Raw genomic sequence first — 18,334 nt, 5'->3', positions numbered from 1 at the left:
AAAATGAATCTCGTGCACTGGGGGGGATACTTCAGGCTAGAGACGTACGCACACAGTGGCTGAAGTGGCTGACTTTGACCTTTTTTTCAACTGAAATGGCCTCTGGATAAAATAAATACATTAAAACTGGTACTCTAAGACGTGTTGTGGGTTCCTGGAAAACAGATTTTAAAAGGAATTTAAACAGCATTTGTGTGTTGTAATAAAGGACAGAGAAAACCATTTGTTGAGACATTTCTTTCTTTATTTTGCCTTTCTGTTAAAGAGCAAACACTGACAGAGCGACTCAGACACACACAACAGTAAGCATTACCGGTTTACATACAGTAAAAGCAATGAGTCTGTTACCTTATTTGACAGAAATCTATATGCTTTTGCCTGTTATTTCTGACAATTTGAAAAACAAAAATGTATATTATGCTTGAGTAAATGAAACCCCAATTAAGAAAATTGTTTTAGAAAAAATGATATTAATATTTAAATAAATCACAGTGATATATTCCTATTCAAGTTTATGTTCTGCTTGTTCAACGGTTGTTTGATTTCATTTGAAATTACTCTTAAACACATTTAGAGAGGATTTGAATTACTATTTTTATTCCCAGTTCTTACCATTTTGTTGCTGGTGATTTTCCTTTCGGGATAGCTAAAACCTCCTTGGGGGGCACCAAAAAAATCTCTTTGCAGGTAAAAAACGCTGCACAACTCCCCACTCCCAAATACAATTAAAATATGCTGAAGCAAAGCTTTGTGTAAGATTTAACAATCATTTTGTTTCAGAACCTTGTTGATCCAGGTAAGACTCTTTGAGATATCCGTGTAGACGTTGGGACCATCACAGACTTCATTTTTGTAGAAAGATGCGACACCAACAGCAGTCCCGTTGCACACCAGGGGACCACCCAAGTCACCCTGTGAGCAGGAAATATCTTTAGTTGTTCATTCTAGAGGATGTAAGAGGTTGATACATTTTTGGAAGAGAAACCACATTTTTTTAAATAAACATACCTTACATAATCCTTTGTCTGCACAGATAACATTGGCAGGAAGACCAGACGATTCCTTCTTACAGACGTCCTGGTTGATGATAGACACATCCACCACCCTCAGATCATTAACTGTATGCTTATTGCTTTCAGTGAAACCCCATCCTGCTACACTGCACTTTTTGTTGATGTTTATTTCAGAAGTTGGAAGTTGAATTGGTTGTCCTTTAAAGTGCCAGTTATCCTTCCCACCCAGCTGGAGACACACACAAAAAGTTAAAATGAAGACTTTAGTTAAACAATTGCAAGAAATCGGAGCTGATGAATCATTTAAATGAAGGTTATTGTTAGCAGTGTTACAGTATATGCACTGTTTGCGATAGTGCTGTGTGTTTTTTTTTTAAGGTTCAAATTACATAATTTGCCGTTTTGCATTTCAGGGACATTTTAATTTGATACAGTTTCACTGACCCCTTTTTACATTTACCCCCACCGGAAATGTTTCAAGTGTTGAATCTATTGTACCAACCTAACAACCTAAAAATGCTCTACTCGTCAACTTGGTTGAATGAATATATACTTACTTTGAGGAGCATGATGTTATTCTCTTGTGTGTCACTCTTATAGAATGGGTGTTTGCAGATATTTGCAATGTATTTCTCTGTTTTCTCAACCCGGCTGAGATCGTGGGTGCCAAGAACAACCTTTGCTGTTTCCCTTTTCCTGAAAAAGTAACAATTGGGAGGTTGTTATCGGATTCTCTCAAGTTGTGCCAACAATAAACAACATCAAATGAATAAATGAATGCTGGAAAAGGAAATGTAACTCACACATCACAGTGCGCAGCAGTGACCACAAAATCTTTACTGACAAGGAATCCTCCACATACATGCCAACCATTATCATCCTGCACTGAGGCCATATACAGCATTGATTTCTCCGAGGCTTTTTCCCCATCTATGATTGCACTCCCAAGTTCTAAAAACATAAGAAAATGAAAAGGAGTTAAAATGAGTAAATATCACATTTGCAGGATGAAGACAAGTAGTCAGATTGTGCGTCTTACCGCTTTGTCCGAGAAATGCCAGAACATGAAAAAGCAGAAACTTGTAAAGGCGGTGCATAATGGCAACAGGACGACCAACCTGTTGTATTAAGGCTGTCAAGTCTATTCTCTTTATACAGCAGAGTTTCATCTTCACAAGTTGATATCCATCTACTTTATCTTGACTTCCAGCCACATCCTAAGGGCGATGCAATTTTGCAATTTTGCACAGCACATACATCATGTGATTAGTATGTGTGAACTCACTCCTACAGTTCCTACTCTTCTTTCATGTCATTCCCCATTCATTTTTGTATTCATATTAAATGTTATATTAACACATTCAATAGGGCTGCTGCTCACCAAGCAGTCCTCTCTGTTTCGTCCTACCAGGATGTGGCATCCACATCCAGCTTGAACCAGGGAACATTGATGGAACAAAATCAGACTGCAGGGCTTCAGAACTAAATCTATTAATGAAGGGTGACCTGCGTTGAGCTTGAGACTTTGGACAGACTGAACACAGGGGATGTGTCCCCATCACCAATATCTTTAACAACTCTATTCCTAACATTATTTATGTGTCAGTGCAGCCATGTCTTGGTATGGGTAAGACAGTGTCTTGCTCAGTTTTTGCAGTTTTATTTCTAATGGTATAGCCAAACCAAATTTGACATGCTAGCACGCTATCATGCTGTATAGATGAGCTATAAGTCATTATTAAGACCAATGGGTTGTCCAGATTTGCTAAAATGTTTACACTCCCCTTCATTCAAAATGACATACCACAGAAGAGTTAATCCATTCTGATTATTATTGTTATTATTATTATTATTATTATTATTAGTAGTAGTAGTAGTAGTTGTAGTTGTCACAATTTGTCTAGTGCTGGAACCCAGAAGCAGACCAGGACAAGGTAAGTTTGAATAACAAGGTGAGTATTTATTTGGAATATTAATACTGAAGCGGGTAAGTCCAGATGGTTGGCAGTGGGTGAAGCAGGAAGGCTGGAGGGTTTGTGCAGATCCAAGAATGCAACTGTGAAGTTGACAGCCAGGCAGGTGTGAATGACAATCCTGGGGTCTCATTTATAAAACTGTGCATAGGATCCTTACTATAAGTGTACGTACGCCCAAAAGCCTAAAATGGCGTATGCCAAAAAAAAGTCAGATTTATAAAACCGTGTGTACGCACACCTGTAAGCAATGTTCCCTTTATAAATCAGAGATTACCTACAAGCGTGCTTACGTGGATCAGCCTCTTATCCCGCCCTGTGCACGCCCATTTTTAACCATAAATAGTCAATGCAAAGCACCTCGTGAATGCTGATCAGTGTATGAATGACACTGGCATACGGTGTTGTTACACCGTATCATGATGACTGGCAGAGAAAAAGCTAAACACTTCTCAGACGTTCAGGAATTGCTGCAAATTGAATTATAATTTCGGCCTGTCCTTGCACAGTGTATGGAACCCTGATCTATAGACTACCTTTATTAATATGTCCAAAACAAATATAAATAACATGGTTGTTAAGATGGGAAGTGATGTTTCTGTTGTTAAAAGATGTGCACCATATTTGTCACAAAGCTCAATCAAAGTAGTAGTTAAAGCTTTAATATTGTCTAATCTTGACTATTGTTCAGTGGTATGGTCTAATGCAACTCAAGAAAAAATAACTAAATTGCAAATGGTTCAAAATAGAGCCGCGCCTTTAGCGCTTAGGTGTGGATATCGGACAAATGTTGTTACAATGCACAAATGTTTATGTTGGTTATTTGTAAGAAATAGATCATTTTTATTTTTTTTAGGAATATTCTTGTTACAAAGAAACCATCTATTTTGTATAATAAATTACCTTTCAGTTTAGATATACACGACAAGGCGACTAGACATGCCACAAGAGGTAACTTAACTTTAACAAAAGCAAAGACTAATACTGTTAAACGTATGGTCATGTATAGAGCAATGCAAGAATGGAATGTGTAACCTGAACAAATAACACAAGAAAGCAGTAAAAGGAGATTTAAAAGTTTAGTTAAAACATATCTATTGTTTAAAGAAGTTGAGTAGACAAAGAAACAACATTGGTTGAGGTTTAACAAAATATATGCATGTTTGTTCAATTGTGAGATGTGTCCAGAGAGGAGGAAAGCCATGTTTTAGTACGATAGTATGTGGATGTACCTGTTTAAAAAAAGTTGTTCAACCTAAAAGTAAGTAATGCTCGATAACTGCACTGGTGGAGCTATGTGTCGGTCCTTGTCTTATGTGTGTGTATTTTGTCATTTCGTCAAGAAATTATAGTGTATGTTTACTTTTTGTTTTAACATTTTTATTTTTCATTTGTTTATGATGTTATGAGTATGTATTATTGCATTGCCACATTTACAAGTGAGTTGTAAGGACCTCAGGAAGAATAGCACCTGCAATGCAGGAGCTAATGAGGATCCTAAATAAACAAACAAAACAAACAAAACGGCAAGCATTACGGCACTCGGGGACAGCTTCGATATACCAGACGTATAAGATTTAACAGAACTATATATTATATCCAAACAAGCCTTAGTGATAAAGTTGAAGATTATACTGTATATAATATTTATAAAAAACAGCACTTAGCTGTCAACCATTTCCCTCTGGAAACAGCCGGTTGCCCCCAGAGTGGCGAGGACCTGTATTTGGACCGGGATGGCACAGTTCCGGCAGCAACAGAGAGCAGAAGAGAGCAGGCAAGTGTTCATAAACTTCTGGTGTACTTATAAACTTTCCAATCCATCGTTTTATGAGTGCATAACCTATTTGTACTAGTGTAGACCTTTGGTATCATTTCGGGCATTATTAGTGGGGTCATTTATGAGATACAAACGTGGGTCCATTAGCCCCAGCTGCTAACGCTACTCTACGCTAACTCGCCCAATGTTAGACCCAGGTGAAAAAAAACTTCTGGGGGGGTGTTTGGCTCGAGGTCATGGTGCAAATGACCCTAGGGTAAATTACTCCGAACCATCACTTTAATGTCTGTATTTTCAGACTTTGACATTTGATGATATATGCATAGTTTTAAAGATAGATATTTAGTTATTTACACTGTGTTCTGCCGTTATCTAATGGTTGGGTATTTGATGATATCCTGTATTCCATGCAGTCGGGCCATCTCCTCCTCCTGCGCTCTGTAACGGACAATGTGACGAAACAGCAAAAAACTTTCCAAAACTTAAGGCATGATACGAGCGCTAAACATACTGGTTAACAATCCGGCAGGGAATGGATGTCACGGCTTATATGGTGCAGAGGTGATAATCAGGACCGGGTGTGCAGATTGCACACAACAGCAGGTGTGCGTAGTTAGAGAATCAGCAGGGATGTGTTCAGGAAAACTCAGGACAAACAGACTTCAGGTTAGAGCAAAAACCAAACACAGGCAAAACAGGCTCAAGATGCTGGAGTCATGACAGTAGTAGTAGTGGTAGTAGTATTAGTGTTATTATTCTTTCTTAAAATATAAATGCAACTTGAGTGGTCTGATGAGATTGTTACAGAAGGAAATTAAACATGGTATTTGAAATAAACTTTTATTTTGAATTGTCGTCGTACTGACATAGCAATCTGAGACACCACAAAACCTCCATAGTACAATAAATGTATGCTAAGGCAAAACTTTTAAAAATATTTTTTAAATGTAATTTCCATTTTTATTTATTTATTGTTAATATTGCCTGATTTTATTCTAAGTCCTAAAATCCAGGGAAAGGTTAAACTCAAGATCAGCTGGACTTGGTTAAAGGTGCCCCGAAGTCGTTTCGTGACAGTTCTTTATGGAAACACAGTTTTTTAAAGCAACACCATGTAACTTTCCCCTCTTTGGTCCCCCTACAGGTTGTCTCATTGGAACTACAGCTTGCACGGCTGTAGTTCCAATGAGGGGGGGAGGCTCCCTCTAATCAGTCAGACCAACCTCTTAAACTCAAATTAATGAACATCTGCCAACGCAAGCCAGTTACAGTAGCTCTACTACAAACTACTTACTGTACAACACACTTACCCTAAGACATTCTGTGGATAAGTTCCTGTAAAACAATTTTTAAACGGGATTTAAACAGCATTTCTGTGTTCTAATTCATATTGAGAAATTTTTTTTATTTATTTTGTCGTTCATTGAAATAGCAACCACAAACAGAGCCACTCAGACACAACTTACCCTCCCAGATCAAATGAAAGTATGCTGAAGCAAAGCTCTGTGATTGTTACATTAAACAAGTTATTTCACGTTCCTCTTTTCATCACTTTACATGCAGACAGAATAATTCTGCTCTAACATGCAAGTGAGTTTCTCAGCTGTGTGGGATTGAATGAATCATTTTCAAATACACCGGTAAAACTGTATTAAGTGTTTAAAAAACTTTGTTGCCACTTTTAGATTTTAATAACACGGTTGAGCTCAACTGAACACGATACAAATAATCTTTGCATTTGTTTTATTAACTTAAATATAATTTTGTATCTCTTGATGGAGAATGTTACCGCAGGAAACAAAATAATACAGGATTTAAAATTAGGTTTTGTTTTACACGGAATGGCTGTATTTAGTCAACTTTATTTGAAGTAATTTAAGAATGGGTTAATACAGACGCACCACTAAGGTTCTGTAGTAGTAGTAGTAGATAACTTTATTGTTGGGTTTGCGGCACAGTCGCAAGGCACTTCATGACAGGACATCAGACATATGATACAAACAAATAGTCCCTACATCAGACACTGACAGAAATAACATGAAGAACAGACATCACACACTACAATACATTACACCCTTGGGTATGACCAGGCCAGCTGGACATCTAGCTTATTTTGACTGATTTAAAGTGCCCATATTATGCTCATTTTCAGGTTCATAATTGTATTTTTTCTGAGTGCATTTTGATTTCTGAAGGAACTGACTACTGGACTGCTAGAAGTACTTACTTTATTTGGGTTATTGCTGCTTCTTCTACTTTTCTACTTTCTACTGCTGCTGTGTGTTTTTGTTGGATTGGTTGTGTTGTTAGGCATAATTTAATGGTTCTTCTTAAAGTGAAACTAGTCAGTGTGAAATGTGAATTTGGGGAGTGGAGGTTAAATGACTCTCAGGTGCTTTTGACTGATTAGCCAGGGTGTGGCCTCCCCACCTGTAGCCAACACAATCTCCTCCTTGTATTTAATATTGGCATTTGCATGACGCGGCAGCTTCATCGGCAGCCTCATCGGACGAAGACACGGAGGACAAAGACAAAGGAGTCTACGCAGGAGTCGTCGCGGGAGGCTAAGTGGGAAGTTAAGTGGGCTCGATATCTCATATCTCACTTACACTGCTCGGTGTCTTTATCCGGAAATGTGCTGCTACTCCATTCCTGTCCGTGTTTCCTCTCGGAGATACTACAAACCACGCATTAGCTCGCAATATTTCCGCAACCCCAACTCTCTTACCTATCCCACCCGTTCCACACACACCCAATACCTTGTTGCAGGTGGCCTGTGGAACTGCCAGTCTGCCACTCGCAAGACTGAGTTCATCTCTGTCCTTGCCAGCCTGAAATCCCTTGACTTCCTTGCTCTCACTGAGACCTGGATCACACCGACCAACACATCCACCCCTGCTGCTCTCTCTTCTGCCTACTCTTTCACCTACACACCAAGACCCACTGGTAGAGGCGGGGGTACAGGCCTACTCCTTAACCCCAAGTGGAGGTTCTCTCTCTACCCACTGCCACAGTTCACTCCACTCTCTTTTGAACTTCATGCTGTCACCATAACGCATCCGGTACAACTAGTCATCATTGTTATCTACCGCCCACCATGTCCTCTGGGGGGGTTTTGGAGGAGCTGGATGTCCTTCTTTCAAACATCACTGAAACTGGCCCTCCGCTGGTACTTCTGGGAGACTTCAAAATCCAGACCGAGAAGTCAGCTGCCTTTCTTCACCTTCTCTCTTCTTTTGCCCTCTCACTCTCTCCTTCACCACCCACTCACAATGCTGGAAACCACCTAGATCTCCTATTCACCAGAAACTGCTCTACATCCAACCTCACTGTTACTCCACTCCATACCTCAGACCATTTCTTCATCTCTTACTCTCTCCCACACTCCCAAGCTCACAACCATATCTCAAGAGACACCGTACCTGTCCGCCGTAATATTCGTTCACTCTCTCCTTCTCTGGCGGCATGTACTTTATCAACCCTCCCTCCATCTGACTCTTTCTTACTCATGCCTCCCAACGCTGCCACAGACACTCTACTCTCTACTCTATCCTCCTCTCTCGACTCTCTCTGCCCTCTTGCTTCACGTCAGGCTCGCAAATCCTCCCCAGCACCGTGGTTATCTGACTCAGTACGTGCTGAAAGATCAACTATACAGGCAGCGGAAAGGAAGTGGCGGAAATCTAAATACCCAGATGATCTGCTTACCTATCAGTCTCTTCTTTCCTCCTTCGCTGCCTCTATTTCTGCAGCAAAAAGCTCTTTTTATCAAACCAAAATTGAATCCTCTTTCTCGAACCCCCCAAAACTTTTTTCCATCTTCTCTAACCTGCTGGATTCCCCCAGTCCACCTCCTCCCTCCTCCCTCCTACTAACCCACTTTGTCAACTGTTTTGTAAAAAAGATAGATGACATACGCTCTTCATTCTCACAACACCTTCTGAAATCACCTTACCATCCATCACATCCAGTACTCTTTCCTCTTTCACCCCTCTATCTCCACATCAAATTCTTACTTTGATTACCTCTTCCCACCCAACCACCTGCCCCCTGGATCCTATCCCTTCTCACCTTCTCCAGTCCATTGCTCCTGACCTTCTTCCTTTCCTCACTCATCTCATTAACATCTCCTTGTCAACTGGCTGTTTCCCCAATGCCCTCAAGGAGGCAAGAGGGACCCCACTACTCAAAAAACCAACACTTGACTCCTCTGATGTAAATAACTATAGACCCATCTCCCTTCTTCCATTTCTATCTAAGACTCTTGAGCGTGCCATTTATAATCAACCCTCTACCTATCTCCACCAGAAAACCTTCTTGATCCCCACCAGTCTGGCTTCAAGGCTGGTCACTCAACAGAAACTGCCCTCCTTGCTGTCACTGAGCAGCTTCACATCGCTAGAACAACCTCTTTCTCTTCCATCATCATCCTTCTGGACCTTTCTGCTGCCTTTGACACAGTGAACCACAGTGAACCACCAGATCTGTGATCTGTGCTCTGCGCTCTCATTGCTCACATCTTACCTGGCAGACCGAACCTACCGGGTAACTTGGAGAGGATCTAGCTCAGATCCTTGCCCACTCAAAACTGGGGTTCCTCAGGGATCAGTCCTGGGTCCCCTCCTCTTTTCTCTGTACACCAACTCTCTCGGGTCTGTCGTTCAGTCGCACGGCTTTTCTTATCACAACTACGCAGATGACACCCAACTAATTCTCTCCTTTCCTGAGTCTGAAACTCAAGTAGTAGCACGTATCTCGGCCTGTCTAACTGACATCTCATCTTGGATGTCCACACACCACCTGAAACAATTGACAACTCTGTGGTAGTCCCCACCCAAACTGCTAGAAACCTGGGTGTGACACTTGACGACCAACTCTCTTTCACTGCTAACATTGCTGCAACCACCCGATCGTGCAGATACATGCTGCATAACATCAGAAGGATACGTCCCTTTCTAACGCAGAAGGCGGCTCAGGTTCTGGTTCAGGCTCTAGTCATCTCACATCTAGACTACTGCAACTCCCTCCTGATTGACCTCCCTGCATGTGCCATCCAACCCCTGCAGCTCATTCAGAACGCAGCAGCTCGACTTGTCTTCAACCTCCCCAAGTTCTCTCACACTACACCACTCCTCCGCTCTCTTCACTGGTTACCAGTTGCTGCTCGCATCCGCTTGAAGACACTAGTACTTACATACAGGGCCACGAACGGATCAGCCCCAGCTTACATCCAGGACATGGTCAAACCATATACCCCAACCCGCTCACTTCTCTCTGCATTAGCCAAACTGCTTGCTGCCACCTCACAGTGAGGGAGAACTAATCACTCAACCAAATCCCGACTGTTCACTGTCCTGGCTCCCAAATGGTGGAACGAGCTCCCCACCGACATCAGGATGGCCTAAAGCCTACACATCTTCCGCCGAAGGCTAAAAACACATCTCTTCCGACTACACCTCGGATAATAATAATAAAAAAAATGTAATTCTTGAACCTGCACTTTCATATGTCTCTTTGTAGCTTTGCTTATTTAAAGCTAATGTACTTGCACTTACTGGAGTTTGAACCTTCACAGTTGAAATCACTTAATTGTAAGTCGCTTTGGATAAAAGCGTCAGCTAAATGACATGTAATGGAATGTAATGTATTTTAAGCTTGTACCAGAATAGGTTTACATGGTTTAATTTTCAAAAAACACCATCTTTTTGTTGTACTGCACATCTCTCTCTCACTGCTGCAGCTCCTCTTTTCACCTTGTCTCTTTTTTAGCTTGATTTGATTGATTGCACTCGCACATGCGCAGTAGCTCAGATGTAGATCAGATGTCAGCTAGCTAGCTCCATAGACAGTAAAAGAAAGGCTGTTTCTCCAACTTCGGTCAGTTACAAGGCAGGATTAGCTGGGAGACTTCTAAATGAGGGCGCACATGGAAGTAGTTCTTTTGTAGATTATGGTGAACTTGTGTGTGTTGTAGCAGTGCTTTGCTATTGAGAACAAGGTAGCATGCTAGTGTTAGCGTTAGCTAGCATGCTAACGCTGACACTAGCATGCTAAGGGTTGCGGTTAGCCACCTCGTTTCGGCTAGTGACGTAGAAAGCCGTGCAGATTTTGAACAGCTCACCCGGAGACTGAAGGCAAGGACACATTCAGAAACCGTATCTCACTCAAAACAGCATTGATGGATTTTTTTCAAAGTTTGTATTCGTGTGGAAGCACCAGAGACACAAAATAACCCCAAATCCCAGAAAATTAGATTTTTTTCCTAATATGGGCACTTTAAGGCTTTGATGGCTTGTGGTACAAGAGAGAATGTGGATCTGTTCTTGGTCAGAAGGGGATGGGGAGTGGGGATGTACTTGACACAGCCCACATTTCTGAATTGTGACAAACTAGCTGAACCAAAGTAACCACAGTTTCCAACCTAAGATGTGAGTGTCAATGTTCACCAAAGACACCAAACTCCAACATGTCTTACCATATAATGTCGCTCATATAAGATTACTGGTATTATACCCAGTGTTGGGAACGTTACTTTAAAAAAGTAATTAGTTATAGTTACTCACTACTTATTCCAAAAAGTAACTGAGTTAGTATCTGAATTACTCTATAATAAAAGTAACTCGTTACCAGGGAAAGTAACTATTTGCTTTACTGTTAAAAAAAAAAGTTGCTATATGTCAAAGAATTTGGATTTTTTTGAGCAGTTTTCACAAGTCAGTTGAAATGAGTAGAACAGCAGGTGTTTGTACATAACTTTCGATATTTATTGCACGTCAACAGACAGCAAGAGGTTTATCCTGCACTTCAAGTATTATCTTTGTAAGAAAAGTAAACAGTTACACCATATAAAGTGCATTTAACTCTAGCAAAAGAAATCAAGCTCTCTCAACCTGAGACAACTGGTCAAGTAAACAACTTGTACTTCCAAGTGTTTTGTTCACAAAAAAAGTAAACTTTGCTCCGAGTCCTTCTTTGCTAGTGGATGGCGAGCTATCATCTGTGGTGGAGGTAGACTATCGGTGTTTTTGGCCACTAGCTTTGTAGATGCGTGTGTCGTTGTGAGATGCTTCATTAAATTAGAGTTGCTTATAACGGAAGTCCACAAAGTCTTCGCTCCTGGACATAATGTAGGACATTACATGCACATTCTTGCCTTTGACCACAATTAATTTGAAGTAGTGCTTATATCTCCACCTTGAAAATGCCAATTTTTCATCAGAATCAGAATCAGAAATACTTTAATATTTTTAAAAAGCCACTTTAACATAATTAAAAAATCAGCCTATTATCACCTTAAAAATATATCAAGGGTTAAAGGGCTTATGTCTCAGCAGGATCTGGAAAAACTTGTCCATGCTTTTATCTTCAGTAGACTTGACTACTGTAACGGTGTCTTTACAGGTCTCCCTAAAAAATCAATCAGACAACTGCAGCTGATTCAAAATGCTGCTGCTCGAGTCCTCACTAAAACCAGGAAAGTAGATCACATCACTCCAGTACTGAAGTCTCTACACTGGCTTCCAGTGCCTCAAAGAATTGATTTCAAAATACTTTTACTAGTTTATAAATCACTAAACGGTTTAGGGCCAAAATACATTTCTGATCTGCTACTACATTATGACCCACCCAGACCTCTCAGGTTGTCTGGGACAGGTCTACTTGTTGTTCCCAGAGTCAGAACTAAACAGGGGGAAGCAGCATTCAGTTTTTATGCTCCACATCTTTGGAACAAACTCCCAGAAACCTGTAGGTCCGCTGCAACTCTCAGTTCTTTTAAATCTAAGCTAAAGACCTATCTTTTTGATGTTGCTTTTCTTTAAATAATCTATTTTATTAAGTTTAATTTCTTATACAGCACAGTAACTTTTATTCTTATACTGCACTATCAATTTTATTCTTGTCTTTTAATGTTTTTAATTTGTTTATTATTGTTTTTAATTGTTTTCTAACTGCTCTTTAATGTTTTATGTAAAGCACTTTGAATTGCCCTGTTGTTGAAATGTGCTATATAAATAAAGCTGCCTTGCCTTGCCTTGCCTAATAATCCCAGGGGGAAATTATTTTTGTTACCACTCCAGGTACACAAACAACAAATAAAAACAACATCATATATTATCAAGACTTTTAACATATATAATAAAAACAAATATACAGTAATAATATATCAAATATTAAATGTACAGTGTAAATGTGCAAATAGTGCAATAAAAAGAAAAATGATTGTTCGGATTGCTCCTGACTCGCCATCTCTGCAGCTTCATCAAATCTCTGTTTAGCTGGTTTGTGTGTGTGTGTGTGTGTGTGTGTGTGTGTGTGTGTGTGTGTGTGTGTGTGTGTGTGTGTGTGTGTCGCGTGTGTGTCGCGTGTGTGTCGCGTGTGCTGGCATGTGTGTAAAAACACTTGCTCTGTTTGGCTACCATGAAACATGACTCTGCCTTAGCCAATCATAATCGCTTACCTCGTTATTAACCCACCTCCTCACTAGCTGTGAGCCAGCGATGCGTTCGGATTACACAGTTTATTCAATCAATGCATAGTAACGCACCGCATTTAACGTCCAGTAACGTTAACGCCGTTGTAACGACGGGAAAAGTAATTAGTTAGATTACCCTGTTACTGAAAAAATAATGTCGTTACCGAACGCCGTTCTTTTAAACGCCGTTATTCCAAACACTGATTATACCACTTAAAACTTTACCTTTTGCCTAAATGAACACAATGCAAGATCTTCTTTGTCATAATGTAGGTCATTGACTGTACAGGACTGTTTCATTCTTAATTGATTCTCATTTATCATTACCCTTCAGCTGAGCCTAACTTTATTCTAAGAAGACATTGAGCTATATATAATCAAATAAATAATGGTGAGGTCATGGTTATGAGTTAAAGAGTAAAAGAGTTGCAATAGCTTTGTTTCTTTTCCAATTAGGTTAATTAACACATTATTTTGTATTCATGTTATCATCCCTCAACATCTGCCTTTCTGTAATAAAGCCTCTTCAACTCAAATGAATGAACATCTGCCGACACAAGCCAGTTACACCAGCTCTACTACATCCTACTGTACATCACACCTACTCTAAGACATGTTGTGGGTTCCTGGAAAACAGATTTTAAAAGGAATTTAAACAGCATTTGTGTGTTGTAATAAAGGACAGAGAAAACCATTTGTTGAGACATTTCTTTTTTTATTTTGCCTTTCCGTTAAAGAGCAAACACTGACAGAGTGACTCAGATACACACAGCAGTAAGCATTGCCGGTTTACATACTGTAAAGGCAATGAGTCTGTTACCTTATTTGACAGAAATCTATATGCATTTGTTAATTCTGACAATTTGACAAACAAAAATGTATATTGTGCTTGAGTAAATGAAACCCCAATTAACAAAACTGGTTTAAAAAAAATGATATTCATATTTAAATAAATCACGGGATATATTCATATTCAAGTTTATGTTCTGCTTCTACAACAGTTGTTTGATTTCATTTGAAATTACTCTTAAACACATTTAGAGAGGATTTGAATTACTATTTTTATTCCCAGTTCTTACCATTTTGTTGCTGGTGATTTTCCTTTGGGGATAGCTAAAACCTCCTTGGGGGGCACCAAAAAATTCTCTTTGCAGTTAAAAAACCCTGCACAACTTCACCTACCAAATACAATTAAAGTATGCTGATGCAAAGCTTTGTGTAAGATTTAATTATTTTTTCAGAACCTTGTTGATCCAGGTAAGACTCTTTGAGATATCCGTGTAGACGTTGGGACCATCACAGACTTCATTTTTGTAGAAAGATGCGACACCAACAGCAGTCCCGTTGCACACCAGGGGACCACCCAAATCACCCTGTGAGCAGGAAATATCTTTAGTTGTTCATTCTAGAGGATGTAAGAGGTTGATACATTTTTGGAAGAGAAACCACATTTTTTTAAATAAACATACCTTACATAATCCTTTGTCTGCACAGATAACATTGGCAGGAAGACCAGACGATTCCTTCTTACAGACGTCCTGGTTGATGATACACACATCCACCACCCTCAGATCATTAACTGTATGCTTATTGCTTTCAGTGAAACCCCATCCTGCTACACTGCACTTGTCGTTGATGATTTTTTCAGAAGTTGGAAGTTGAATTGGTTGTCCTTTAAAGTGCCAGTTATCCTTCCCACCCAGCTGGAGACACACACAATCAAAAAAAGTACAAATACAACAATTGCTAGAAATCGGAGCTGATGAATCATTTAAATGAAGGTTATTTTTAGAAGTGTTACAGTATATGCACTGGTTGCAATAGTGCTGTGTGGTTTTTTATTTAGGTTCAAATGACATAATTTGCCGTTTTGCGTTTCACTGACCCTTTTTTACATTTACCCCCACCGGATATGTTTCGAGTCTATTGTACCAACCTAACAACCCTAAAAATGCTCTACTTGTCAACTACTTGGTTGAATGAATATATACTTACTTTGAGGAGCATGATGTTATTCTCTCGTGTGTCACTCTTATAGGATGGGTGTTTAAAGATCTTGTCAATGTATTTCACTGTTTTCTCAACCCGGCTGAGATCGTGGGTGCCAAGAACAACCATGGCTTTTTCCATTTCCCTGAAAAAGTAACAATTGGGAGGTTGTTATTGGATTTTCTCAAGTTGTGCCAACAATAAACAACATCAAATGAATAAATGAATGCTGGAAGAGGAAATGTAACTCACACATTGCAGTGCGCAGCAGTGACCACAAAGTTATTACTAACAAGGAATCCTCCACATACATGTCGACCATTATAATCCTGCACTGAGGCCATATACAGCATTGATTTCTCCAAGGCTTTTTTCCCATCTATGATTGCACTCCCAAGTTCTAAAAACATACGAAAATGAAAAGGAGTTAAAATGAGTAAATATCACATTTGCAGGATGAAGACAAGTAGTCAGATTGTTCGTCTTACCGTTTCGTCCGAGAAATGCCAGAACATGAAAAAGCAGAAACTTGTAAAGGCGGTGCATAATGGCAACAGGACGACCAACCTGTTGTATTGAGGCTGTCAAGTCTATTCTCTTTATACAGCAGAGTTTCATCTTCACAAGTTGATATCCATCTACTTTATCTTGACTTCCAGCCACATCCTATGGGCGATGCAATTTTGCAATTTTGCACAGCACATACATCATGTGATTAGTATGTGTGAACTCACTACTACAGTTCTCTTCTTTCATGTCATTCCCCATTCATTTTTGTATTTATATGGTGTATAGTGGTATTTTGTGTGTTTGTTTCCCGTTTTTGTTATTCTGCATTGTGTTCCTGTCGTCTCTGTTATCCCTGGTGTTGTGTCAAGTGTCTGTATTTAGGTTACATCATGTTTTGTCTGTTTGTCCTGCTTCCTGTTTTATTTTGATAGTCTGGTCTTCTGTCTTGTCATGTCTAGCTTTGCTTTGTTTCCCGCCTTTGTTGATTGTCCTGCCCCGCCCTGATGTGCTTCACCTGTTGTCTCACCTGTTTCTGATTTAACCATCACCTCATGTATTTAGCCTCTGTGTTCCCCTTGTCTTGTGTCAGATCGTTTTGTAGCCATGCCCTTGTGTTTCCTCCCTGTGCCTTGTGTTTGTACCTGCGTCAGTTTGCTCCTGCCTATGTTTTTCCCGTCAGTTTATTTTTTGTGAGTGAACACAGGGGATGTGTCCCCATCACCAATATCTTTAACAACTCTATTCCTAACATTATTTATGTGTCAGTGCAGCCATGTCTTGGTATGGGTAAGACAGTGTCTTGCTCAGTTTTTGCAGCTTTATTTCTAACGGTATAGCCAAACCAAATTTGATATGGTTAACACGCTAACATGCTTTATAGATGAGCTATAAGTCATTATTAAGACCAATGGGTTGTCCAAATTTGCTAAAATATTTACACTCCCCTTCATTCAAAATGACACACCACAGAAGAGATAATCCATTATTATTATTATTATTATTATTATTATTATTATTATTATTAGTAGTAGTAGTAGTAGTAGTATTGTTTCTTAAAATATAAATGCAACTCGAGTGGTCTGATGAGATTGTTACAGAAGGAAATTAAACCTGGTATTTGAAATAAACTTTAATTTTGAATTGTCGTCTTACTTACAGAGCAATCTGAGACACCAGAAAACCTCCATAGTACAATAAATGTATGCTAAAGCAAAACTTTGTTAAAGATTTTTAGTTTTAAGACAAGATTTAAAGGCAGCAACAGGAAGTAGAATGCTGTTCTAAAGCCAATTAACCAGTACAATACATAATAAAAGCATGCTGAATTGTTACATTTAACTATTCTCTTTGAGAGTGTCATTGATCCAGCCAAGGTATTTTGATATGTCCATGTAGACGTTGGGAATATGTGGGTAATTACAGTTTTTCTTGTGATTGAAAGACACAACACCAACAGCCTGCCCGTCGCACACCAGAGGACCGCCAGAATCACCCTGTGAGGAAGAAGAGTGTTTATTTCTTTATTTATTATTTGGTTTGAGATATTTGTAGCATTTCTATACCAACTGACATTTTCTATAAACACACAGAACACTTACCTGACAGAATCCTTTCATTGTGTTATATCCACCTGCACAGATAACATTGGCAGGAAGACCACCCCATGTCTTGTTACAAATGTCCTGGTTAATGATGGACACATTCGCCACTCTCAGCTCATCAACTATTCTCAATGGACTAGTTTCAGTATAACCCCATCCAGCTACACTACACTCTACGTTTTCTGTCATGTTCTTTTCATCTTTGGGAAGTGGAATTTGTTGTACTCTGTCGTTCAGTCCAATGCTCCTAGACAGCTGGAGACACACAAAGTCAGAAAGTAAAAATGAATACAATGTCTAATTTCATAACTAACTTCTTTTAATTCATCAGACTTTAATTTAACAAACAATGGCTGGAAGTTGGAGCTGATAATGAAAATTAAATATCTACTTACTTTGAGGAGCATGAGGTCATTCCCATATGAGACACCTTTATAGTGCGGATGCTTGAATTTCGTTATACTGTACCTCATTGAGTCATCAGCCTTTGTGATATCGTGGGTGCCAAGAACCACACTTGTTGGTTCTCTGATTGAATGATCATAGAGAGGTTGTCAGTAGTTTCTTAAGTTGTGCCGACAAATCAAATCACACAAATTAAAATGCAAAAACTGATGCATTTTTTTTGCTAAATATTAGTTTTTTTTTTTCATTATTATTTCTAATTACACAAATCAAAGATTGCTGAAAGAGGGAAAGCAACTTACTCATCATCACAGTGTGCAGCAGTGAGCACAAAGTTTTCACTGATGAGGAATCCTCCACATACATGATGTTTGGAGTTCTGCACCGAGGCCATATACAGCATTGAATTCTGCGGGACTTTTTTCCCGTGTATGATTACACTTCCATGTGCTGTAAAATAAAAGTATAATCAAAATCAGGTAAATGTTCCATTAAAAGGTTGGATGAATAATAACGAGATTGGTAATCTTACCGTTTCGTCCGAGACATGTCAGAACATGAAAAAGCAGAATCTGGTGCAGAGCATGCAT

General features: G+C 39.4%; 3 protein-coding genes across 3 annotated transcripts; all 3 read right to left on the bottom strand.

Moving 5' to 3' along the window:
- Nucleotides 1–739: 739 nt before the first annotated feature.
- LOC114562159 (duodenase-1-like) lies at nucleotides 740–7,438 on the bottom strand. The gene is made up of 5 exons (XM_028588459.1): nucleotides 7,376–7,438; nucleotides 1,817–1,964; nucleotides 1,571–1,709; nucleotides 1,009–1,242; nucleotides 740–912 (listed from the first exon to the last, which is right to left on the bottom strand). Exons 2-5 carry the CDS (start codon nucleotides 1,915–1,917, stop codon nucleotides 760–762), a joined length of 627 nt encoding a protein of 208 aa, XP_028444260.1. The 5' UTR covers nucleotides 1,918–1,964; nucleotides 7,376–7,438; the 3' UTR covers nucleotides 740–759.
- A 6,765-nt stretch (nucleotides 7,439–14,203) lies between these two features.
- On the bottom strand, nucleotides 14,204–16,153 carry LOC114561856 (duodenase-1). Its single transcript, XM_028587984.1, has 5 exons — nucleotides 15,717–16,153; nucleotides 15,481–15,628; nucleotides 15,235–15,373; nucleotides 14,709–14,942; nucleotides 14,204–14,612 (listed from the first exon to the last, which is right to left on the bottom strand). Exons 1-5 carry the CDS (start codon nucleotides 15,844–15,846, stop codon nucleotides 14,469–14,471), a joined length of 795 nt encoding a protein of 264 aa, XP_028443785.1. The 5' UTR covers nucleotides 15,847–16,153; the 3' UTR covers nucleotides 14,204–14,468.
- Nucleotides 16,154–16,996: 843 nt separating this feature from the next.
- Nucleotides 16,997–18,334, bottom strand: LOC114561857 (trypsin-3). Its single transcript, XM_028587985.1, has 5 exons — nucleotides 18,277–18,334; nucleotides 18,047–18,194; nucleotides 17,735–17,867; nucleotides 17,337–17,594; nucleotides 16,997–17,231 (listed from the first exon to the last, which is right to left on the bottom strand). The coding sequence occupies exons 1-5, from the start codon at nucleotides 18,332–18,334 to the stop codon at nucleotides 17,073–17,075; spliced, it is 756 nt and encodes a 251-aa protein (XP_028443786.1). The 3' UTR covers nucleotides 16,997–17,072.

This window comes from Perca flavescens, chromosome 9 (assembly GCF_004354835.1).
Source record: "Perca flavescens isolate YP-PL-M2 chromosome 9, PFLA_1.0, whole genome shotgun sequence".
NCBI classification, from domain to species: domain Eukaryota; kingdom Metazoa; phylum Chordata; class Actinopteri; order Perciformes; family Percidae; genus Perca; species Perca flavescens.
The sequence above is the reverse complement of the archived record's forward strand: the minus strand, read 5'-3'. Positions and strand labels throughout refer to the sequence as shown.